The 26,280-nt window shown below is 40.7% G+C and overlaps 1 protein-coding gene across 3 annotated transcripts in view; it reads left to right on the top strand.

Annotated features, from left to right (window-relative positions):
* SBF2 (SET binding factor 2) overlaps nucleotides 1–26,280 on the top strand; it is a 472,728-nt gene that overhangs the window by 443,268 nt on the left and 3,180 nt on the right. For all 3 annotated transcript variants that reach the window (XM_045894160.3, XM_045894159.3, XM_045894158.3), the window contains 8 exons: nucleotides 1,729–1,830; nucleotides 2,536–2,721; nucleotides 16,141–16,267; nucleotides 19,391–19,518; nucleotides 20,734–20,967; nucleotides 22,036–22,140; nucleotides 23,788–23,981; nucleotides 24,629–24,716. In XM_045894160.3, coding sequence (XP_045750116.1) covers nucleotides 1,729–1,830; nucleotides 2,536–2,721; nucleotides 16,141–16,267; nucleotides 19,391–19,518; nucleotides 20,734–20,967; nucleotides 22,036–22,140; nucleotides 23,788–23,981; nucleotides 24,629–24,716 — 1,164 coding nt within the window. The remainder of the gene's footprint in view (nucleotides 1–1,728; nucleotides 1,831–2,535; nucleotides 2,722–16,140; nucleotides 16,268–19,390; nucleotides 19,519–20,733; nucleotides 20,968–22,035; nucleotides 22,141–23,787; nucleotides 23,982–24,628; nucleotides 24,717–26,280) is intronic.

Below are 26,280 nucleotides of genomic sequence, written 5' to 3'. Positions count from 1 at the left end.
TAGATACGCCAGCACACATAAACCCTCATTTCTTCCAAACCACAGAAGAAAGGTATTTATGACATGCATGTTTTAGACACTGATGCAGACATTTGGCCAAGAGCATCTCTGCAGTATACCCTTCAGCCTTGTCTTTAGGCCACTGATGCTATGCCCATTATTCCTTTGCCCCCTGTAGGAGTTCCCAGCCCCTCTCATCCCCTGTTCCTATCTGCCTCCAAGCTTCCTGCCTCTCTCTTGTTTTCTCTAAGCCAGGAAATAATGGGAGTGCCCAGGGCAGTGACTATTCTCAAGATACTTAAACTATTAAAAAAAAAAAAAAAAAACCCAGCCACATATACAATTAGCTATAAATCTAGATCAGGATATGTTAATGCCTATTATGGCAGTTCAGGATACTTTTGAATACCTGTGGAAGGAGCTGATCAAAACTCCATTCTGTCCCTAAGCTATGAGCCTCAGCCCCAAACTGTTCCCACCACCCAACATATCTGTCTGTTTCTGTACATTGTGTGTTCTGCTTCTTACTCCAAAGTGGGTCTGTACCAGAAGTTGGTGACTAAAAACAGTGGAAAATATTGTCCCACTTGGGATATTGGCATTTTCAAAGTTAACTCAGAGTAAATGCTAAGCCCAAGAGAATTCAAGCCTGGTAATGGCTGTGTTATAGAACAGTGAGTGAGAAGCTTCCCATTGCTGGAGAGGATATGTGCCTTGTTCCTGGGTTTAAAATAGCCCAGCTCTGTTTAAAATATGGGGGCGGGTGTTATTTTGTTTTATGTTAGTTGACAGTTGGATTCATTCTACAAATTATATCAAGTGATGCTTAAAATATAGTTTTAATCTATAATACACAATTGGTTTTGAATCTGTATGCTCTGCTCACAACCTAGTTGTTCATTAGGGACTTGAGTCTGCTAATTTGGCTTAAAAGGCTGAGCACAAATATGAGTTTTCTTCCCATTGAATACACAGTGCAGACAAGTAAGAGTGTCTTTTAAAAGATAAAATTCATTTGTCATAAAATTCATCCCTTTAAAGTGTACAATTCAGTGCTTTTTAGTATATTTACAGAGTTGTGTAACCATCCTCCTATCTAATTACAGAAAAATTAAGAGTATCTGAAGCAGAATTGACTACATCATAGAAAAACACATTTTAAGTCCGGTAACTGTGTTCGTAGGGCCACTTAGACCCTCTGTCTCTTCCACTCTATGGAATTCCATAGCTCTTCTACTTGGGGGGGATCATGTACGGCCAGTTTATTTCATTGTCCATTATTCAAACACATTGTTTTAAACTATGTCTACTTTTGGGGTGCCTGGGCGGCTCAGTCATTAAGCGTCTGCCTTCGGCTCAGGTCATGATCCCAGGGTCCTGGGATCGAGCCCCGCATCGGGCTCCCTGCTCCACGGGAGGCCTACTTCTCCCTCTCCCACTCCCCCTGCTTGTGTTCCCTCTCTCTCTCTGTCTCTCTCTCTGTCAAGTGAATAAATAAAATCTTTAAAAAAAATAAAATAGAATAAAATAAAATATGTCTACTTTTAAATCATGTCATTATTTCATCTTGATTTTGACAAAGAACTTTAAGCATTTAAAACTTATGTTCTTTTGTCCAAATACTTTATCCCTAACTTGTTTCATTATCTAAGGTTGATAATGAGTCTGTCTGTTCGTGATGCTCAGGAAGTGCCTGGTCTAATTGTGGCCTGCTTTCCTGTCTCTTAGCTTCACAGGATAATGCAGCTGGCTGTGGTCGTATCAGAAGTACTTGAGAATGGTTCCTCAGCTTTGGTCTGTTTGGAGGAAGGCTGGGACATCACTGCACAAGTAAACTATTAAAACATAGTTTTATATACTTAGTTTTAGATTTGTATTTAAATCCCGTTGTTTTTAAACTCTGCAGATGAATCTTTTGTATAATGACTAATGTGTTTATAGATAGAGAAAGTCCTATGTTAAAAACCACTTAGTATCCATCAGAGAGCTCTGTGCCCTGAGCTTCCAGGCACTACATAAGCTGGAGCTCTGGCCCAGGGCATCAGGCTCCCACATGACAGATACACCATGCAAGCATCCAAATGGAGCCCTTGATCAGAGGGTAGGACATGGACCATCCTTCTTGGGTTTTGTCAGTCTTTTCCTTGGCTTTCAATAAGCCCCTCCTTTACCAACTCCAGAGTGAAAAAAGGAAAGTGTAAATATAAAGTAGGTAAGATGTTAATCTATACCTGCCAAAAAGTAGATAATAGGTTTGAACTGACCCGCTAGCCGTATTAATTAACTTGTAGGAGAGGGCTGCAGACAGCACACTGTTCAGATAAAGATTAAAATCATAAGTCCCTGAAAGAAAATATGTAGCCAAAATGAATTTGAGGTTTTGTTTTTACTGTGGAAAGTTTGCAGAATTAATCTGATTGGCTGTCCTGGGGCAGTTAGTGAACAAATTTGCTCTTCAGGTGACTTTGCCTGCCTTAGTAACAAAATTTTTTCAGGACTGAAAGTAATGAAGTATCCATCCTGCTTGTGCCCTAGGTGACATCCCTGGTTCAGTTACTCAGTGATCCCTTTTATAGGACACTTGAAGGCTTCCGGATGTTGGTCGAAAAAGAATGGCTCTCTTTTGGTCATAAATTCAGTCAGCGGAGCAGCTTGACCCTCAACTGTCAGGGTAGTGGTTTTACTCCAGTCTTCCTGCAGTTCTTAGACTGTGTACACCAGGTAAGTAGAGCAAACTTAAATTGACTTGATATGAAGGAAAGAAAAGAACTAGCATTTATCGCGCATTGCAGTTCTGTGCCTGGTATCTTCATGTCATGACTCTGATGGACTCAGCCATAAGACTTGCTGAAATCTTAGCAGTGGATTCCTGGGAATAGAGAAGAAAAAGAACTAGTTGGTTTCTAAAACTAGGAGAGCTGAGTTGGCAATTGGGCTGGCCCCCGTGTGAAGTGGCCAGCATTCTAAATTGTCATCTCCCAAGAAGAGGGGCACACTTGGGTTTGTTGTCCAGGAAGGTTTGGTCTATGGTAGAACAGCAAAAATCTCTAGATGATGGCAGGGCCTGAAATCCAGCAGGTGGTCTTCCCAATTTGGAAGGATCTTAGCTTGTGCCTAGGACTATAAAAGGTAGAGCCTAACCCCTGAGAAAGAATCGGGGTCCAATCAAGCAAGCCTGGAGATTGAGAACACTGGCTTGGTTCTACTTAGTGACCTAATCAGGGCTAATCAAGAGACCAGACAGAAACCCAGGTATATAATCCAGTCAAACCCAGGGGGAGCAGGGGGATAGGGAGATTTGAATGCTCTAGGCTCCCTCCTACCCTCATCTCAGGCACATCAGATATAAACTTCCTAATGGGGTCTGAATCAGAATTGGGCTTCAGAATTGCAGGGCACTGGGTTTGCTAAATTGGCCTAAGAAAAGCAAGGTTGACATTTCCAGCTTTGTTTCATCTGCACCACAACGGTGAATGGGTTCTGGCATGTCAAACGTATTTGTCAGAACAGTGAGCCTCTTTGAAATAGATTGGCCTCAGGTATCTATTGGAAGGAGAGGTGGAAATGTTTTCAGGAACCAGAACTGAAACTAGGTCTTCTAAAGAGGCCTAGTTGGTGTATGGGTTTTGTTTTGGTTTGGTTTTTTATCCTGTTAATCATTTGATCAGCTTTATTAATTCACTACATAATTTTTCATTTATTTAAAATTTATACATTTCAATAGTTGTTAGTATATTCACAGTTGTGTAATTGCCACAATCAATTTTAGAACATGTTCCACTCCTAAAGGAAACTCTATACCCATTAGCAGTGACTTTTCATCCCCCCACCCCTACCCCATTCCCCACATACACACACTCTGGTGGTTATTTTTGATTGCTCTAATGAGCTTCTTAAAGAAAAGATCTATTGAATAATTTCAATGAATTCTGTCCGAGCAGCATCTGGAGAAGATGGTTACAAGGTTGAGCTTACATTTTAAATCTTTGCAGCAAATGGTGTATTTGTTTACTATTTGAATATGAGCCTTTTCATTTCATACTCCTTTTGGCAGATAGATGAGAGAGCCATTTGGAGCCCATTGTCTCTGAAACAGAAAGCTTAGCTGGGACCAGGGAGAGGAGCAAGCATCTTTTTCTCACATCTAGATAGGTGAAAGCATATGAGTTCTTCATGAAAGCACTTCTTATTACCTTGCTCATTACCTTAGATTGCTTACCAAATGCACTAGGCTGTCTACCTTAAACTTACACAGTGATGTATGTCAATTATTTCTCAGTATAACTGGCAGAGATCTGGGGAGGCAGGTAAAAGCAACTACAAACTATATGATTTCATTTATAGAAAATTCTACAAAAGGCAAAACTGTAGTGACAGAAAACAGATCAGCGGTTGCTTGGTACCAGTGGTCAGGGACACTGAAGGGGCATGACCAAACTTTTTAGGATGAGGGAACTTTCTGTCATAATTGTGGTGGTGATTACACAAATGACCAAAGCTAATCAGTCAGCCTGTATGCTGTAAATAGAGAAATTTTATTATATGTAAATTATATATCAATGACTGGAAAAACAGAATTTTAATTAGTAAGTCGAACAGCTCAGTTAACTGGAGTTCCAGAAAAAGAAAAGAGCAGCTATCTAGTTTCTCCAGAGAAAAATTTGTCAGTCTGGTGCCCAGAAAATACTTAAAAGCCTGGCTGCCTGCTCTTTAGAAATAGGGCAGGAAATAGGTCCAGGGAGATCCCTCTTAAGTGTGCAGATTTTTTCTTTTTCTATGCTATTTTCAGTTTCAAGCCTCATCACTAACCCAGTTGTTCCTGCCGTTCCCAAGTCCAGAGCTCATCAAGTTTGTTTTTTCCAGAGGACAAACTTCTAATCCCTTGCTTTCAAGGAGGCAATCACATGACTACATGGGGTCGGAAAGGACGCTGGAGATCTCACCACTTCCTCTATAGACTTACACCTAGTCCTCATTTTTGGCTCCCATTTCACCCCCATATATGTTACTCAGCTCTTGGGCCTCTGAGTCCTGAGCCTTTCTGGGTTTAAAGGGCAAGCTGTTACCTTCTCAAATCATTTTCATCCTATAAGCATCCCAATGTAGCTTCTCATCTTCTATCATTTATTGCTATTCTTCCTTCTATTTTCCATCGTTCATAAATGTGCTGAATTTTCTTGACCTGCTACTGTCTCTCTTCCCATTCTCCCCACCTCCTTTTAGGTTTTTTGCCTTATAAAAATTACTTTCCTTTAATTAAGGGAGAGTTGCAGGGTGCTGAGTATGTATGGCCTAATGTGGCTTAAGTTAAATGCACTATTAAATATGTTAAATATCCATGTTCAACTTGCAGAATTCTGTATCCCTAAACATGAGAATCAGCAAAAGGCGGCACTAACAGTCAGTAAGAGATGGGAGGTTCTCATAGAAGACATATTGTCCTCGAAAATGAGAACATCATTCTACCCCAAGTATAATAATAATTACTTGATATGGAATACTTATATTTTATTGTTGGGGGTAGGTAGGAGTGTGATCTAGAATTGGAAAGTAACCTGTATTGTGTGAGTACCCCTTAAGTGGTGTAAACAAAGTAACTTAATATAAACAAAAGTGAAGTATAAATTATATTCCTGTTGTCTTTAGAATACATTACAATAGATGCTAAAATGATATGTTATCTAAAACATCTTAGGATGTATGTTTGATTTCTAGGAGCTTTTTATTTTAAATGATGAGTTAAAATTCAAATGGTCTGTATAAATTGAGCTTTAGTGATAGCTCAGTTATTTGTAGATGAATGCTTCACAAACTGTAGAAGATAATATTGTTCAGGGCCTAAAGACTCCTTTAGTATTAATTTAAATGTGATTGTACCACATTAAAATTTTTTATAGATTTTTTTTAAAGATTTATTTATTGGGACACCGGGGTGGCTCAGTCAGTTAAGCATCTGCCTTCGGCTCAGGTCATGATCCCAGGGTCCTGGGATCGAGCCCCGCATTGGGCCCCCTTCTCAGCACAGAGTCTGCTTCTCCCTCTGCCTGCCGCTCCCCCTGCTTGTACTCTCTCTCTCTCACATATAAATGAATAAAATATTTTTTTTTAAAGATTTATTTATTTTAGGGAGAGAGAGTGCGAGTGGGGGGGAGGACCAGAGGGAGAGAGAAAGAGAGAGAGAGAGAGAGAGAAGCAGACTCCCCACTGAGCATGGAGCCTGACGCAGGGCTCGATCTCACAACTCTGAGATCATGACCTGAGCCAAAATCAACAGTTGGACACCTAGCTGACTGAGTCACTCAGGCGCCCCAACGTTAAAATTTTTTAAATTAAAATATGAATTTTTAAAAATTTGCCTGAACCCTCTTTTGCCTTAGTACCCTCACACATAATAACCTGAGCAGAGGCAAGTCATGGCAAAGCAAGCATATGACCTTAATTGCAGTATTTAAAGGATGCTTGGCTATGATAGGTATCAGCTTTGGTGAAGCAAATTACTTTGTGCTGAAAAGGGATTGTTTATTCATTCAAAAACAGAAGACTGTAGAGGACTGTAGTTAACAAATAGTGCTTCTGACTCTTGCTGACTTAATTATAAGGTAGTGTTTCATCATCTCCTACATTACTAGTTTTAGGCATTAGAAAACGCCTTCTTTGAATACCTTTCAAATGAACAGTGCTTTACATGACTCCAACGTTTGCCAGACAATTCGAATTACTGCTGTCCTCAGTCTCTCAGGGGCACAAAACAGAGCCAGGCCCAACAACATTTAAAAAAAAAAAAAGTGCAAAATTATGCAGCAGCAAGCGAAACTCCCAGGTGGAATGTGTTCACTGCTTATTAACCATTTCTAACATGCTGAATGCCAAAAGACAGTCTATGGAAATTTGCCTAGACTTGTCCATTAGTACTAGTAGAATTACAAAGAAAACAGATGAAGCACTATCTTAAATTAGAACTGCCTCATCATATAAAAAGCCATTGTTTACGCCAGTATATCCAGGTGTCAGATGAATTATAAATGCTAGATCACTGTTTCATAATAGCAACATCTGGCAATTTTTTTGTTGCTTCTAGAAGAAATTGGCTTAGTTCAAATGATACCATTACAGGATGCTTCCTTTTCTTAAAATAGTTGAACCAAATTCAAAAAGAAATACATCCAAAATACAAAAATGAAATTTTTACCTAAAATTTATTTTTAAAATATAATACCAAGGGAACAGATATGTATAATATAAACGAAAACATGAAGTATAGGAAAGCATCTCCTCTCTTTCAACATTAGAGTAAATCTTTGAGCGTTTCTTAGAACTTTTTCATTATTTCCTACTTTGAGAAAAACAACAGTTATAACTTTGCTTTTGAAGTTTATTCAAGTTGTAAATTGACTCACTCTGGTCTGGCTGTGTGATACGGTTCTTCTCACAGTTACCATATGCCAGCACTATGCTAGGTCCTATTCCAAAAAGAAAAAATATTTGCCTCTTGAAGCTATGAACTTTTCTTGTGAGCACATGTATGAGGAGCCAAGCTGCCCTCACACAGTTTGGTTACTCTAAAATTTATCCATTAATATTGGCAAAATAACCGCAGTTAATGGAGTAATGGTATATTCAAAGTTTCTGGTGTCTGCCCGCTTCCCATTCATTTGAAAACTGGCAGAAATTGATATAATCCAAGCTGTTTTATATCAAAGCTATTTTACATTAAAGTTTTTAATATTTTGAGCCCATAAAATAAATCTGCATTTACATATCAGTCTTACTTACTAATTTTTGATCTTTAACAAATTATTTAACCTCTCTGTGCTTTGGTTTCTAGACAGATACATGGATAGATAGGTAGCTATCAGAAGGATTACAAATCTTATGTAAAGTGATTGGCACAGTAGAAACTGCACAGTTAATGTTTGTTAAATCTTTATCTTGAAATAAGAACCTACATTAATTACCTATTTTTCTAGGGTGTATCTATCATACCCACAATTTTTCCAATGTTGATACCATTCTATATAAGGTCTCCTGTAGCTTAACATTTCTAATTCTTGAAAGCAAAATCCAATGTTAACTTATTATATTTTATTCCCAAAACATTGATTTTTCCTGGGATTTGAGTCATAGCTTGTTTTATGGGCCTTTAAATTTTATAAAGTACTTAGTGACACATGGGCAAAAAATAAGACCCTATAAATTCATGTTTCTCCAAATTCCATTTCAGATTCTCTTCTTATAAATAAGTGAAATTGGCAGGTTTCACTCCATGATGGAAAACAAAACTAAAATACCGCACATAGCTTCGTCTTTTAAGTCTGTATATTTTTATCTTCCATCAAGATAAATATAAAATTATTTTGGACAACAGAATCCAGATGATGCCTGAGAAAGGCCTAAAACTCTACTCATCAACATATTTGGGGAAATGCTCATATAGAATTAATTTATAGGCTGAGAGGCCTATTATTTCCAATTCTACATAATAAAATAAGGCTAAATTTATTTGAAGCAGATTTGCCTTTAGGCCTCAAAAATCTTGTGGCCAACAATAAAGAAAAATAATGAAACCAAATGCTGTTCTCTAAAAAGATCGATAGAATTGGTAAACTTCTAGCCAGACTGATCAAAGAAAGACACAAAATACCAATAATAGAAATGAGAAAGATGACATCACTACAGAGTCTACAGATATTAAAAGGACCATAAGGGACTACTATGAACAATTTTGCACCAATAAAATCAACAATTTAGATGAAATGGACAAATTCCTTGAAAGACACAACCTACCACACTCACTCAGGAAGAAATATATAATTTGAATAAGCCTGTGTCTATTAAGGAAATTGTAGTTAAAGTCTTTCCACACTGAAAACTTCAGACCTGTGTAGCTTCACTGGTTAATTCTGCCAAGTATTTAGGAAGAAATAATAGCAACTCTATAAAAACTCTTCCAGAAAATTGAAGCAAAGGGAATACTCACCTCAGTCTATGAGACCAGCATTACCCTGGCCTGACAAAGACAACAAAAGAAAACTATAGACCAGTATCTGTGATGATCACACATTCAAATTTTCTAAACAAAATTTTAGCAAATCAAATCCAACAATATATTTAAAAGATAATATGCCATGGTCAAGTGGCATTTATCCCAGGAATGCACAGTTGGTTACACAGTCAAAATCAGTCAAAATAGGGGCACCTGGGTGGCTCAGTCATTAAACATCTGGCTTCGGCTCAGGTCATGATCCCAGGGTCCTGGGATCGAGCCCTGCATCTGGCTCCCTGCTCCACGGGAGGTCTGCTTCTCCCTCTCCCACTCCCTCTGCTTGTGTTCCCTCTTTCGCTGTGTCTCTGTCAAATAAATAAAATCTTAAAAAAAAAAAAAAATCAGTCAAAATAATTCACCATATTAAGAAACTTTAAAAAAAAAAAACATATGGTCATCCCAATAGATGCAAAAAACCATTTGAGAAAATACAACATCCATTCCTTGTAAAAATGTTCAGGAAACTAGAAATAGAAGGGAACTTCCTCAAACTCTAGATAGTATCTATTTTTTAAGAACCTACAGCTAACATCATACTTAATAGTGAAAGATTAAATGCTTTTCCCTTAAGATCAGGAACAAGATGTGGATGTCTACTTCACCACTTCTGTTCAACATTGTACTAAATAAAGGTCCTAGCCATGCAATAAGGCAAGAAAATAATTAAAATAAAGACAAACACATTAGAAAAGAAGTGAAATTATCTTTGTTCACACACAACATGGTTGTCTATGGAATCTACAAAAAACTACTAGAATAAGTGAATTTAGCAAGGCTACAGAATACCTGATCAATATACAAAAATCACTAGTATTTCCACATACTAGCAATGAATTATTGGAAAATTAAAATGTAAAAATTAAGGGTGCCTGGGTGGCTCAGTCGTTAAGCGTCTGCCTTCGGCTCAGGTCATGATCCCAGGGTCCTGGGATCGAGCCCCGCATCAGGCTCCTGCTTGGCGGGAAGTCTGCTTCTCCCTCTCCCACTCCCCCTGCTTGTGCTCCCTCTCTTGCTGTGTCTCTCTCTGTCAAATAAAGAAATAAAAATCTTTAATAAATAAATAAATAAAATGTAAAAATTATTATCTTTACAATAGTATCAAAAAAACATGAAAGAAATCTAACAATATGTTAAAAGCCTAGACACTGAAAACTACAAAACATTACTGAGAGAAATTAAAGGCCTAAATAAATCAAGAAATACCTCTTGTTTATGGGTCAGAGGATTCAGTATTGTTGAAATGTAAGTCTCCCCAGATCACAATCAAACTCCCAGGAGGCTGTTTTGTAGAAATTGGCAAGCTCATTCTTTTTTTTTTTTTTTTTTTTTTTTAAATTTTTGAGAGAGAGAGAATGACAGAGAGAGAGAGAAGGAGAAGGGTGAGGGTCAGAGGGAGAAGCAGACTCCCTGCTGAGCAGGGAGCCCGATGCGGGACTCGATCCCGGGACTCCAGGATCATGACCTGAGCCGAAGGCAGTCGCTTAATCAACTGAGCCACCCAGGCGCCCCGGCAAGCTCATTCTAAAATCCATATGGAAATGCAAAGAATCTAGAATAGCCAAAACAACTTTGAAAAAGAACAAAATTGGAAGACTAGCACTATCTGATTTTATTATAAAGCTACAGTAATCAAGATTGTGTGATAATTGGTATAAAGATAGGTCAGTGAAACAGAATAAAGTCCAGAAATAGTCCCACACTATATGTGATATGTGGAAAACTGATATTCAATGAAGGTGCAAAAGCAATTGGTAGAGAAGGGATAGTCTTCAACAAATAGTGCGAGACAATTGGATTTCCAGATGCAAAAACAAACAAGAAACTTTGCACCAATGTAAAAGTTAATTCAAAAGGGATCATAGACCTAAATGTAAGACCTAACATTATACAACTTCTGGAACAAAACATAGGAAGAAATTTTTGTGACCTTGGGTTAGGCAAGGGTATCTTACATTCAACTCCAAAAGCATGATTTATTAAAAGAACATATTCATAAATTAGACCTTGTTAAAATTTAAAACTTTTGTTCTCTAAAAATCCCTGTTAATAAAATGAAAAGACAAATCATGTATCTGCTTAAAGGGCTTGTATCCAGAATAATTCAAGAATTTTGGGGGCCCCTGGGTGGCTGTCAGTTAAGCATCTGCCTTTGGCTCAGGTCATGATCTCAGGGTCCAGGGATTGAGCCCAATGTCGGGCTCCCTGCTCATCGGGGAATCTGCTTCTCCCTCTCCCTCTCCCCCTGCCCCTCCCCCACAACTCCCACCATTCCTGCTCCTGTGCGTGCTCACTCGTTCTCTCTCTCTCTCTCTTTTGCGTGCACAAAAACAAAATCTTTACAAAATTAAAAATTAAAAAAATAAAAATAGTAGGATAAAGCAATACTTAACAGAAGGGGAAGGAAGCATGTGGATTGTGCTTTTTGGAGACCACTGTGGTATTTTACAGCAGAAGAACCTAGGTGTCTCATTGACAAGGAGGAAAAAAAGCCAGTGAACTAGACAAACTGAGTCCCTGGGGAGATAGGACTAAGTGGAGAAAGTTTAATTTTTCTTTTTTACTGGAAATCAAGCACCATATTTTGTCATGCAAATACAATCAGGTCTTTGTTTCTCATTATGGTAAAAAGACATTTCAGAAAACAGAATCGAGAGCCCAGAAATAAACCCACACATATATGGACAATTAATTTACAACAAAGGAGCCAAGAACATAAAATGGAGAAAGGACAGTCTTCAGCAAATGGAAAAACTGGACAACTACATGAAAAAGAATGAAACTAGACCACTATCTTACACCATATACAAAAATTAACTCAAAATGGATTAAAGACTTGAATTTAAGACCTAAAACTATAAAATTCCTAGAAGATTCCAAAGGCAAGGGAAGCAAAAGCAAAAATAAATAAATGGGACTACATCAAACCAAAAAGCTTCTTCTGCACAATGAAGGAAACATCAAAATGAGAGGGCAATCTACTGAATGGGAGATGATATTTGGGAATCTTCTATCTGATAAGGGGTTCATATCCACAATAGATAGAGAGCTCCTACAACTCAGTGATTAAAAAAAAATTTTTTTTAATGGGCAGAGGATCTAAATAGACATTTTTCCCATGTTTCTTAATGTCAGATTCCAAATGTGGCTATCTACGTATTAATCAACCCAGCATTCAAGTCAATCTGATTTTCCCCCCCATGGAAGAAATCCTCACATGCTTGTTTCTTAAACTGTGGCTAAAGAATTAAAAAAAAAAATTGCTCTGTATCTTCTTTTCTATTTCCAATAGACCTAATAATTAACCCCAGTTTGGGAGCAGATTGTCTTTTGGCCTCAAACAGTTAGCTCCAGCAGGTGCCCTTGTGGTACTCAGACACTCAGACACACGAACAGTGCCCCTGAGCACTGACACCGTGATGCTATCTAAGCACCAATTCCAGTTCAAGCAGGGTGAGTGCCAGGGGCCTTGAGAAGTGTCTAACCTTGCTAACATAATTGTAGGGTCCGGGATTTGTGGTGAGGCCAGTCACTCAGTACAGAGGGCTATGAAAGTATTTTTCCACTTGTAGAGGAGTTTTGCTTCTAGTCCTAGCATATGATCTCCCTGAAATGCCTGTAAGTTCAACTTAAGGTCGTATTCATTATTTCCATTCTACTTTACCTCATAAGTGGGTCTTCAAAATTATATACTTAAGCATATTAAGTATCAGAATAATCAAGGAAAGATACAGATATGTATGACGCAGTGGTTTCTAGGGAGAATAGTCATTGAGAGAATGGTTTTGTTATTTGGAGCTTTGTTTAATAAAAGTTTTTAAGGGGCGCCTGGGTGGCTCAGTCGTTAAGCGTCTGCCTTCGGCTCAGGTCATGATCCCAGGGTCCTGGGATCGAGCCCCGCATCGGGCTCCCTGCTCCACGGAGAGCCTGCTTCTCCCTCTCCCACTCCCCCTGCTTGTGTTCCTGCTCTCGCTATGTCTCTCTCTGTCAAATAAATAAATAAAATCTTTAAAAAAAATAAAAATTAAAAAATAAAAGTTTAAAAAAATTTTTTTAGAACCTGTTATGGACTGGGTCTGTAGAAATAGCCCTGAACTCTTCTTCTTCCCTGTGACTAACAAGGTTTATTCCAACGTCTGTTGGGGCAAAGTTGTTCTTGGAGCTCAGTCTCCTTGAGCACATTGCAGATTCCTCCTTCCTGAGACTCTCAGATGGAAGGGAACCAAGTTCCATCCTGGGCCTGTCTCCTTCTGTCCTACCACCCACAATCTGAGTCACCCCCTCTCTATCATGTGACACTGGGTGTTGGGTGTCGCCATTGATTCCGAACCAGGAGCTCGGACTAGGGAGCCTGCGGTTCTGAAACACTGGAATAGGGCACACTACCTGGCTATTCAGGGCCATGTCACAGTTGTCCCATGGAAAGCTCTCCAGTCTTCTGGAGATCCGATGCAACAGGAAGTGGCTGAGAGCAGGGAAGCAGCTCTGCAATATACAAGCCTATTGAATGAGAGTCACACTCTCTTTTAATATATTTTCCTAAAATCCACTTTATTTTATATTACTTCTGAGCTAAAATTTTAGTTCATTTAAAAAGCCAATAAGAAAATGTTATAGGGGGAAAAAATCTTTAATCACACAAAACTAGGTTTCTAACTAGATGATAAACTTTGATAAATCAATGATACCCAGATCATGACTTGAAATTCTCACTGATCTATTAGGCTGTAACATCAACATATTACACACATGCCTGCTCACTTTGGCTGACCACATGTGGGCCTACATTGCCAAATTAAACATGGAGGGAAAAGCTGGCTTCTAGACAGCCTGCCTAACATGTTCATTTGAAACAGCTTTTAAGCAAATATAATTTTGATTGGAACTTATCTCAACCGAACAAAATTCTCTAATGGTCATGAGAGGTTGAGCAATATAGAGGTGAGATTGCTAGGTGGACTGGAGTCACAAGGTCATCAGCCTACCTTCTGCCAACATAAGATGGCTCCGTAGAGTCTGCATACAGCTTGTCTAAAGTACGCTATAGCTCAGTACCGTTCCAAGCTCTGCCTTCTCCCTCTCCCACATCATGCCTTCAGCCTTATTCCTACATCCAGTGACCTCACTGCCTGATTTAATGATGAGGAACTAAGTTAAAAGGCATAAGTCCTTCCCCCTTCCCTTGGCACTTGAACATCTCTTTCTTCTAATCTACTCTTCTATCCCTCATTTCCAAAGCTGTTCCCTGTATCTGAGCCCTTAGCCTCATTCATTCTTGCTTTCCCCGGGGCCTTGCTCTCTTAGTTATCAGCTCTTTTGCCACAATTTGTTCTCTCTCTACTGGCTTCTCCTGCATTGTCTTCAGACAGCCATATATTTCTTTTGTCCCAAAAAAATCTTTTTTTTTTTTAAGATTTTATTTATTTATTTGACAGAGAGACGCAGCAAGAGAGAGAACACAAGCAGGGGGAGAGGGAGAAGCTGACTTCCTGCGGAGCAGGGAGCCCGATATGGGGCTCGATCCCAGGACCCTGGGATCATGACCTGAGCCAAAGGCAGACGCTTAATGACTGAGCCACCCAGGCACCCCCTGAAAAGATCTCTTGCTGTCCTCTAAACCACCACCTCCTCTTCTCATTCCTTTCACTGACAAACTTCTCTGTACAATTTTTCTTGTTTTATTACACACCATTACACCACAAGTGCCTGAAAAGCAAGTTATGACTTATGTCTGTCAAGTCCCTAGCACAGTATAAAGCGCTGAATGAGGCATAGACCTTGGGTTCAAATTTGGTTTCAGTGGCTACTGTCAAATGACCTTGGGAAATTACTTAATCTTACTCATCCTCAGCTTCTTCATTTCTAAAGGAGGGGGGCGTGGGAATAATAATGCTTATCTTCAGAGAATCTGAATAGGGATTTTTCCAAAGAAGACATACAGAAGCCAATAAGTACTATGAGAAGGTGCTCAACATCACTAATACCAGGGAAACGCATAATCAAAACCACGGTGAGATATCACCACACGCCTATAAGGATGGCTAGTATCATGAAGACAAGAGGTAACAAGTGTTGGCAAGATATAGAGAAAAGGGAGCCCTTGTGCATAGTTGGTGGAATGTAGATTGGTGTAGCCACTGTAGAAAAGTAGTTCCTCAAAAAACTAAAAACAGAATGACCTTATAATCCAGCAATCCCACTTCTGGGTATTTATCCAAGGGAGCAAATTTGGTATCTCAAAGACATAGCTGTACTCCTGTATTCACTGCAGCATTATTCACAGTAGCTAACATATGGAAACAACCTAAGTGTCCACTTACAGATGAATGGACAAAGAAAATGTTATATATGTAACAATGGAATATTATGCAGCCATGAGGAAAAAAAAAAAGGAAATCTTGCCATTTGCAACAACGTGGCTGGACCTTGAGGGCATTATGCTAAGTGAAATAATTCAGAGAAGAATAAATTCAGTATGATCTCATTTATATGTGGAATCTAAAAAAGCCAAACTCATAAAGACAGTAGAATGGTGGTTGCCAGAGGCTGGGGGTTGGAGGAAATGTGGAGATACTGGTCAAGGGATACAAACTTCCAGTTATAAGAGGATTAAGTTCTGGGAACCCAATGTACAGCATGATGACTGTAGTTAAAAATACTGTATTATATGCTTGAAAGTTGCTAAGATACTGGATCTTAAATGTTCTCACTAAGAAAGAAACTAATTATGTGAGGTGGTAGAAGTGTTAACTAATCCTATGGTGGTAATCATTTCATAATAGATAATGTGTATCAAATCATCATGTTGTATACCTTAAATTGACCATGTTATATGTCAGTCATATCTCAGTAAAGCCAGAAAAGAATGATGCCTATCTTGCAATGTTGTTATGGAGATTAAATGAAATTATGTTTATAAAAACTCCTAGCATGGTGTCTGACATGTAGTAGGCGCTCAAAAAGGCTGGTTCCCTTCCAACTCCACTCATGGTAGGGGTTCAGTTGATTGACCGCATGGTCAATTTCAGGTCACCAGTCAGTGGCATGGCATCCAGTTTCTGTTAAGTTTGATTCTTACTCTTCTGTCTTGTGTGTTTCAGGTTCACAACCAATATCCAACGGAATTTGAATTCAATCTCTATTACTTAAAGTTTTTGGCTTTCCACTATGTGTCTAATCGCTTTAAAACATTTCTCCTGGATTCAGACTATGAAAGATTAGAGCATGGTATGTGTTTGCACTCCCTTGTTCCATCTTTTTTGTTAGTTTTGTGTGTTTTTAATTAAAAACTCTAATCTACCCCCAAGTATGGCAAGGCCATTTTAGGGTATTACCCTGAACTATAAAAGTAGAATAGATGGGGCGCCTGGGTGGCTCAGTCGTTAAGTGTCTGCCTTTGGCTCAGGTCATGGTCTCAGGGTCCTAGGATGGAGCCCCACATCGGGCTCCCTGCTTTGCAGGAAGCCTGCTTCTTCCTCTCCCATTCCCCCTGATTGTGTTCCGTCTCTGGCTGTCTCTCTCTCTGTCAAATAAATAAAGTCTTTAAAAATAAATAAATAAAAGTAAAATAGATATGAATGAGTGCCCACCTTCTCCGATTATGTGCTGTGCTCTTAGGGACTACAGGTGGTTGTCCCAGTAGCACTGTAGAAAGGTGAAATTTGCTTACTATTTTAACATCCCAAAGTGGTATCACTGAAGAGAAACGTTTGACTTAGTTTTACCGCCCTGGTACACTCACTCTGGTAGGAAAAGTGCTGGACCTTGGAGGCAGTTTGAATAGCAGGAAAGGCCATGGGCTCCAGAGCAAATAGACCAGGGTTCAATTCCAGCATTCCTAGTACCAGCTGAGCACTTTGGACAAGTTCAGTGCCTCTCTGAGTTTCCTCAGCATCCTCATCTCTAAAATGAGGACATTATTAGCACCCACCCCTTTGGCCATGATGATCACGTGAGGAAATATTTATAAATTTCTTAGCAGTTTCTAGCTTATAATAATCACTCATTGAATTTTATTTATTAATTTTTTTTTTTTTTTAAAGAGTAGATTTTGAAAGCCCCTGTGAAAACATTCCCCACAGGGATTTTACATTCTTACTTTTGTTGTTTTTTTTAAGAAGGGAAGGAATGAGGGCACCTGGGTGGCTCAGTTGGTTAAGTGACTGCCTTCGGCTCAGGTCATGATCCTGGAGTCCCGTGATCGAGTCCCGCATCGGGCTCCCTGCTCGGCAGGGAGTTTGCTTCTCCCTCTGACCTTCCTCCCTCTCATGCTCTCTGTCTCTCATTCTCTCTCTCTCAAATAAATAAATAAAATCTTAAAAAAAAAAAAAAAGAAGGGAAGGAATGATACACAAGATCTTGTTAAGAAGATGGTAAAGAAAAAAAATCATCTATTTTCAATATATGTACCTGGATATTCATAAAGAGAACTCTTCTAGTGGCTGAAAATATTTACTGATGTTCTCAGTTTAAAATATGAAATCAAAAAATGTTGCTTTCCAGTGTTTGCTATTAAATGGTCTAGTATGATATTTCATACTTTTGGTAAAGGAGACAGCACTGGTTCTTATTTATATTCCAGACCTTTGTTGACTCATAGAATTGTCATTCCACATGTCATAATCAGAAACTTTAATTTCTTAAGCACTGTGTGTTGGGAAGACATTAAGGAGAACTGATTACATTGGACATTGGAGTCACTTGGAGAACTTTTAAATCTTTTTTTTAAGATTTTATTTATTTGACAGAGAGACACAGCGAGAGAGGGAACACAAGCAGGGGGAGTGGGAGAGGGAGAAACAGGCTTCCCACTGAGCAGGGAGCCCGATGTGGGGCTCAAACCCAGGACCCTGGGATCATGACCTGAGCCAAAGGCAGATGCCCAACCACTGAGCCACCCAGGTGCCCCCCACTTGGAGAACTTTTAAAATAACTAGTATCTGGGACCCATCCTCAGAGATTCTGATTTAATTGGTCTTAGGCAAGACCTAAGCATTGGGATTTTTTAAAGCCCTTGATTTTTCTGATCTGTGGCCAGGGTTGAGAACTACCACACTGGACTCTGCAGTTAAAAGGTAGACAAGAAACAGTACTTAGACTTGGGGCCTCTTTGTAAGATTTTGTGCAGCCTTGGGCTTGAAACATTCTTTTCTGATCAACTGGTAAAATGCTTGTTGACTTTTGACTGAGTCATTTCATTCAAAGCAAGACAGCACTGCTAAGAGAGGCACCCTTCCTGGCCCTTTGAAGAAATACTCTCCTTCCTCACCCTTACACATCTTCTCTATTAAAACCAAAGTGAGAGCGCCTGGGTGGCTCAGTTGGTTAAGCGACTGCCTTCGGCTCAGGTCATGATCCTGGAGTCCCGGGATCGAGTCCCGCATCGGGCTCCCTGCTCGGCGGGGAGTCTGCTTCTCCCTCTGACCCTCCTCCCTCTCATGCTCTCTGTCTCTCATTCTCTCTGTCTCAAATAAATAAATAAAATCTTTAAAAAAAAAAAAGTGAGCCCATGTGAGTGGCAAATTGACGGTTTGATAGGTATAAGGATAGGATCAGAAAAGGCCTGAAGCACCCCCCTCTACATTTGGCTTTGGTCAAGTCACCCAAAGATACAGACCACACCCTTCTATCCTCCAAAGTCTCCATGACCATGATTTGCAGTATATATAAACTACTGAATGAGAAGAAACTTTAAACGGCTTCATAATGAACAGCTGAAGACTGGAAAAAGAAACCTAAAATTATGTTTTTAACTAGGCTTCATCACATCAACTCGAAGTCCTTCCCTTTTCTCCTGAAAAATGTGTAGAATGACTCCTGGCGTGGAGCTCTGTGAATCTAGATCTAGATGTAGGATGTGGATTAGAAGAAGGTCATGATGAACTGCTAAATACTTGGGAAAACCTTATCAGATGTTTTCCTTCCATTTGGGCTTTGTTTCCCTATAGCTGAGAAGTTCATTCCTCTCCTTAGCTTTGCAGTTACCTCTAAGGTTTCTGCACGTACATTGCTGTTTTGAGAGCTGTAAAATAGATTTTACTTTTCATCTGCTACATGCATCATAGTTTTATTTATTTATTTTTAAAGATTTTATTTATTTGAGAGAGAGAGAATGAGAGATAGAGAGCACAAGAGGGAAGAGGGTCAGAGGGAGAAGCAAACTCCCTGCTGAGCAGGGAGCCCGATGTGGGACTTGATCCCTGGACTCCAGGATCATGACCTGAGCCAAAGGCAGTCGCTTAACCAACTGAGTCACCCAGGCACCCGCATCATAGTTTTAGACAGACTGTTGATTTATTTGACTTTTGTTTTATTGATTTTTTTTTTTTTTTTTTTTTTTTTGACTTACAGGAACTTTGTTTGAGGATAAAGGAGACAAGCATGCCAAAAAAGGAATTTGTATTTGGGAGTGTATTGATAGAATGCACAAGAGGAGTCCCATTTTCTTTAATTATTTATATTCACCAGTGGAAATAGAGGTACAGTAAGAAAGTATTTATGTTTCATTTTCTGAATATTTAGTGTTAAAGTTTTCCTTACTTTTAAGTATATATAAGCCGTTCAAGCTTTTTATAAACATTGGACTAGGAAGCTATTTAAAATACCAGAGGCTATTTAAAAGTTTGATACACCATGGGTTTGGGTTATGATGGAATGGAGACTGTTCATCATATTCTTGACCACAAAAATTAGGAGCTGGACCCTCAAATCTAGAAGGGGTAACTTAAAGTCAAAGCGAGGCAACTTTCCACGGGATGGAAGACCAAACAAAACTTGAAACCTCAACTGGTTATCTAAGCTGAAAAAAAAATCTAAAATACTTTGGGACAGATTTCTTTAAGTCCATTTATACCAAAGCCATGGAAGAACCGTTTGGGAAGCAGGGATGTTTGGAGCGCAGCCCAAGAAGCATGACATTTCAGGGGCAACCATGCTCTGTGATGCACATCTATATGAAGTAAGCTCTGGGATGGGACAGACTGGTGTGATGAGCAGTACCACCTTCCTCAGGGGCAAAAAGGCCCTATCCTTGGCTCCATACATTAGGACCCCACTCTGGCCTTTCTCCAGCAACCCCTCCTCAGAAGGTGCAGAGCCCAAGAAACCAAGTGTTTGTGCTTAGATACCCCTCTTTATCTAAACCATGCTCTGGTACCCCAAAATTTCTTAACCCAAATCCAAGTTACTCACGAGACTACTTCCAGTCTGTCTCCCAAGCCAGTGCATGTGCCCCTCAGCCCCAAGGATGCCTAAGGAAAAACTGTTTGGCAGGGAGTAGACAGAGTTTAGCTTTGTGGGCTGGGGTATATATACACATTCATAAAAGACCCTCAGAATATAGGACAGAGCCAAAGTGAGAGGAGCAGGGACTTAGGCCGAGGACCGAGAGCTGGGACTAGCTTCCCCAGTGCCACCACTTTCTGGTGTAGAATTCCAAGGAGTCCATGATATCTCATTTTGAGCTTGGCCTTCCAGGTCATTAGGAAGTTCTGTTTATCAAGGTAGGAGGAGAGACATATTTTATTTAATAGTTTATCTTGATGTATAACATTTAAATATTTAGACATATGGTATTAGAACATCCATTCATGCTCTTGCCCTGGACCCTGCAAATGTTAGGGGCCGGCTTGCCTATAAACTTGGGGTGCTTTGAGGTCAAGATGAAACTATATTTCAGAATTCTCTTTGAACAGGCCCTGAAGCCCAATGTAAATGTCTCCAGCCTCAAGAAGTGGGATTATTACATAGAGGAGACCCTTTCCACAGGGCCTTCATATGACTGGATGATGCTGACCCCCAAGCAGTTCCCCTCCGAGGACTCTGAAGTGGCCGGAGGAGCTGGGCTCCAGAGCCAAAGGAGAACGGTGTGGCCATGCTACGATGACGTCAGCTGTGCTCAGCCCGATGCACTCACCAGGCTTTTCAGCGTAAGTCAGGCCTATGGAGACATGCACGTAGAGCACCCGAGGCCTCGGGAACCAGGCTAAATTAGGACTGGCTCGCAAACTCCTAGACGTGGCTCTCCTCACTCTGGGCCAGTGTTATATGTGGCACCACAGGAGGGTGAGGAAACCAAATTTGCTCCCCAGCAGCAGCAGGGGACCAGGCCCAACCACTGGAAAAGAGTCCAAAAAAGTAAGTTTTCCGGCATTATGAGGAAGCAGTCAAGCAAATGGAGCAATTTGCAGCTTCCCAGCTGTTTTAGCTGCCCAGCAGCCTGAGTCAGGCCTGGGTTATGGCTTTTGTGGGTGCTTTACTTCCTCTGGTCAGAAGTGTGGGTGGTTGATGGCCTGATGGGAGTACTGCCAATCGTCTTCTCCAGGGAATATTCTGGAGTGAAGCCGTCCCAGCAGTGCCCACCCTGATGAGAGCAGCAGCCCCAGGAAAGGGTTTGAGCCCTGATCTGGGCCCCACAGTTCCTGAAGAGTCTTCATCCATTCTTCTGACGGGGGGGGGGGGGCGGGGGGGGGCAGGAGGGGGGACATGCACGCTGCAGTGAAGGCGCTGTCACAGGGCCAGCTACTCTGCTCTCCAGCTTCCCTCTCCGAAGCAAAGTCCATTCCTTGGGCATTTCTTGATTCATTTTTCCCACATCTGGTTTTAAATCATCAGAGTTGGGAGTTCCTCTGTCAAAGACAGACCTCTACCTCAGCCATTAGGATTTGGACACCAGCCTTTTTGCTGTGACCATCAGATTTCCTGTGGGGTGGCCAAAGGTCAAGGTGTTTGGGATACATATTTTCTCTTTATTTAAGCTATTCTGTACAAAAAGGCCTGATTACAGATCCTAATAAATCACCTTTGCCATAGTACGTCATACCAGCTAGAGCGCCCACCACTGTCCCTGGCTTGGGAGACCTCTGAGGCCACCGACTTTAGCTACCTTCTGGCCATGATGTTCATGGGGCCCAATACAGAGGAGATTTGGCTCTGGGGCACATTCTGATTTCTATGAAATACTTAATGTCAGAAAACTCATTTTAATTGCTTTGCAGGAAATTGAAAGATTGGAGCACAAATTGAACCAAACCCCTGAGAAGTGGCAGCAACTGTGGGAAAGAGTAACAGCGGACCTTAAGGAAGAACCCAGAGCAGACCGTGTGAGTTGATAAAATCCTGTGAGGAGCTACTTCGGAGTTTTTTTGAGGGTGCTAGGTCAGGTGGGGCCCACTGCCACAGGTAACCCAGGTGGGTGTATGGCCAGAGGGAGGGATGGAAAGGGGAGGGGTCATGCCCTGGAGGTCCAGGGCAGAAGGTCCCAAATGACTGAATACTTCCTGAGTGTCTCACTTTACCACAGTGACATAAGACTTGTGTTTCAGGGCCCCGCATCCAGGGAAAATTCCCGGGTTCTTTTCTATCTGCTCCTCTGTGGTTTCAGCTGATTTTCTACCACACGAGTAGGGAAGGGAACACCAGGACCATCTTCCCTTCAGAGAAACAGCCAGAGAAAAGAAAATATTTTTAAAAGACAAACTATGCTACTTTCTGTTGCTCACACCCCCTTTTCTGTTTCTGAATTAAGAAACATTTATCATAACAATATTTTAAAAACACACACTCTGTTTTCTATTTTTCACACCCCCTCTTCCGTTTTTGACTTAAACTTTTATCAGGCCTTAATATGTGCAAGAGGCCATGCTGAGCTCCCCCCCCCTTTAGCATCCCCCACCGCCCACGGTGAGGGGGGGCGTCCCTGCTCACAGGCAAGGAGACAGGCACAGAGATCACACACCTCGTACTTGAGGCAGCCACCATCAGATCCACATCAGACTGGCTCCAGATGCAACAGAAGGGAAGTCAGGACAGCTGTGAGTGTTGTGAAGAGGACTTCAGATGTCACAGAGGGACAAGGAGAGTGGGGGACAGAAGAAAGCCACCAGGCTGCCGAGAAGGGACCCTCCAGGCACTAGCTCTGGCCTTCAGATGGCAGCTCAGGGAACTGTTGTCAGACAGACCACCGGCGGGTGATGTCTGACTGCTTTACTTCTCAGAAAAATAAAACCGTTTCTTGATATTTTTTTCTGATTATGAGAGTGAGATATATTTATTATTTTAAATAAGACAATACACAATAAGCAGAGGATAAAAATCACCTACAATTTATAGCCTAGAAATAAACCACAAGCTGTTAAACTTGTATCATTCTAAACACAAAAAAAAGGGATTTGCTATATATACTATTTTAAAACCAGCTTTGTGGGGCGCCTGGGTGACTCAGTCAGTTAAGCGTCTGCCTTCAGCTCAGGTCATGATCCTGGGGTCCTGGGGGAGCGGGGAATCTGCTTCTCCCTCTGACCCTCCCTCTCTCGTGCTTTCTCTGTCTCACTCTCTCTCTCTCTCTCAAATAAATAAATAAAATATTTTTTTAAAAAAATGAGGCATACGTGACCTTCCTTTGTCACTATATATAAGTCAGCACAGCAGTTTTAATGCCTGTCATAAAATTCCATTCTATGGAAATACCTTTTTTTTAACCAGTCCCCTAATGATAGACATTTACGTTGTTTCGGATTTTTTACTATTATAAACAACTCCAGGATAACATCTTTGTACGTATGTTCTATTTAGTACTCCAGTTTTCTCCTTGAGGTAAATTTTTAGAAATGAAATTATTGCATGAGTTGCTCAATAAAATCTTCATAAAGCTTTCCTAGCTCTTTTTTTTTTAACGTAAAATGCAAATGTATCATCTTACAGTTTAGGGGGAGGGGTTTTTTTTTAATCCAAGTGTGGCTCTTTTTCAGCCGCAGAGACACCCTTCAGGCTCCCCAGCAATTGTGTCTCCCAACGTGCCCTCCTGTCAGAAGCGGTCTCTGCTGCCCCTCGCAGACAGCGGCGCGGGCCGGGAGCACAGCGCCCGCGCGTGCCCGTCCAATGGCGTGGACCGCAGGGCAGCCACGCTGTACAGCCAGTACGCGTCCAAGAACGACGAGAACAGGTGGGCGCGCCGAGCCACCGCCCTGCACGAAGCGGGGCCTGGCCAGGACAGCCTTCTGTAACCTTGAATGGATTTGCCTTCATTCCTGCTTTGTTTCTGTTGTAAATGTGTTAGATGGCTCTTTGAAGAGAAGAAATCAAAATTACAACTAAAATTAAACGTCAAGAGGTTATAGCGATGTGTGGTTAAGTCCTGGTTATTATTATCTCATGCCTGTTCGATCGTTAGAGGGATATGTGTTAGTCAGCAGTTTGGGATGTCAGAAGTTCAGCTCGTGCGAGCTTAAGCAAAAAGGAGTTTACTCACATAGACTGGGAAGGCCACGGATGTGCCAGTTTCTCACACAGTTGTCTTCGGGCTTCTGTTCATTTGCTGGCTCTGTTTTCCTCTAGGGGTTGCATCATTCCCAACATGGCACAAAAGATGGCTACTGAGAGCTCCAAACCTCACAGGTTTGGTAATTCCAGCAGAAAGAGGCAGTCTTTCCCCCAAAGGTCTAGTAAAAAAGATTCTGGAGACGATTCTGACTGGCTTTTTTTTGGACCATCCGAGGGAGAGAGAGGCTTGACAGAAACAACAGACATCCCCTTCACAGCACTTTTTAAATGAAAAACCAAAATTAACTGGCCTGTCATCGTTTCTTCTAGGTCCTTCGAGGGAACGCTTTATAAAAGAGGGGCTCTGCTGAAAGGTTGGAAGCCCCGTTGGTTTGTGTTGGATGTAACAAAACATCAGGTAATAATACTATGAAAGCCTACAGAAATCACCTCTCTCTAGGCTAGACTGCAGCCTCACTCTACCTCATAACTGACCAGTCAGCCTGGAGGTTGAGTACACATTTTGATTCTCAACACATTCATTTCTAAAATAGAGTCTGTTGAGGGGCACTTGGGTGGCTTAGTCAGTTAAATATCCAACTCTTGATCTCAGCTCAGGTCTTGATCACAGGGTTGTGAGTTCAAGCCCCGCATTGGGCTCCACGCTGGACATGGGGCCTACTTTAAAATAAGATAAGTCAGGGGCGCCTGGGTGGCTCAGTTGGTTAAGCGACTGCCTTCGGCTCGGGTCATGATCCTGGAGTCCCAGGATCGAGTCCTGCGTTGGACTACTTGCTCAGCGGGGAGTCTGCTTCTCCCTCTGACCCTCCCCCCTCTCATGCTCTCTCTCTCTATCTCATTCTCTCTCAAATAAATAAATAAATCTTTAAAAATAATAATAATAAAATAAGTTATATAAAATATAAAATAAAATATAAAATAAAAAATGGAGTCCGTTAAGAAAGATACAAACTGGTACCCCTATACAGTGTTCTGGTAGGACCTGCACCTAGAAGACCATTTCCAGATAAAGATCTTAGATGGGGATCACATTTCCCTCTGCTCAGGGCATTTCATAAAAGTTAGAGTCTTTGTGGAAGAACATAGAGAATTTACTTACAAATATGCAATGGAAGCCCTTTTGGGGAGGGGATTGTACTTTAAAATAACGGCTCTGAAATCATAAAGAATAAGCTGTAGAGACAAGTTCCGTTAAACCACTAAATATAACATAGGACAATGTCATAATTTTTCTGTAATTTACAATTACACCAAATTATACTCACATTCTTACCAATCTTTTGGATTTCTTTAACATGAAAAGTTTATGTTAGATCCATTTTAGACCTACTTCTACCCATGCCTGACTGCACAGACAGAGAAAAGTCTGAGGCCAGAACCGCAGTGACAGAGGCATCAGACACTTTCCTCCTGTGTAAGTTAGAGAGTGAAATTCAGTCCTGGCACATAGTAACCACTCAGTCAAATGTTGAGCTATTTCTTGTGTTTTTCAAAAATCATTTTATATCAACATGCTATCTGGTAACTTATATTTTTATATAATATATCTTGAACATATTTTCCTACCAGTTCATAAAGATCTTCCTTATCATTTTTGAAAAGTTATAGTATTCCATATGATTGATATAATTAACCAACCATCATTTAATTAACAAACACTGCATTAAAAGACAGATACATCTTTTCCATTTTTAGCTAATAAAAACAGTGCTGAAGGAAACCTCTTTCTGTGTGTCTCTGCATGCTCGTGGGAGTGTTTCTGTAGAGGTGAGAAGGATGTATCAATAGGCGTAAACATTTTATTTATTTATTTTTATTTATTTATTTGAGAGAGAGAGCAGAAGCAAGGGGAGCAGCAGAGGGAGGGAGAGAAACAGGCTCCCCACTGAGCAGGGAGCCCGATGCGGGGCTCGATCCCAGGACCCTGGGATCATGACCTGAGCCGAAGGCAGACGCTCAAC

The sequence above is a fragment of the Mirounga angustirostris genome, unplaced genomic scaffold (assembly GCF_029215605.1).
Source record: "Mirounga angustirostris isolate CCGP_5_RB_7025 unplaced genomic scaffold, mMirAng1.0.hap1 SCAF_13, whole genome shotgun sequence".
In the NCBI taxonomy this organism is placed as follows: Eukaryota; Metazoa; Chordata; class Mammalia; order Carnivora; family Phocidae; genus Mirounga; species Mirounga angustirostris.
The sequence above is the reverse complement of the archived record's forward strand: the minus strand, read 5'-3'. Positions and strand labels throughout refer to the sequence as shown.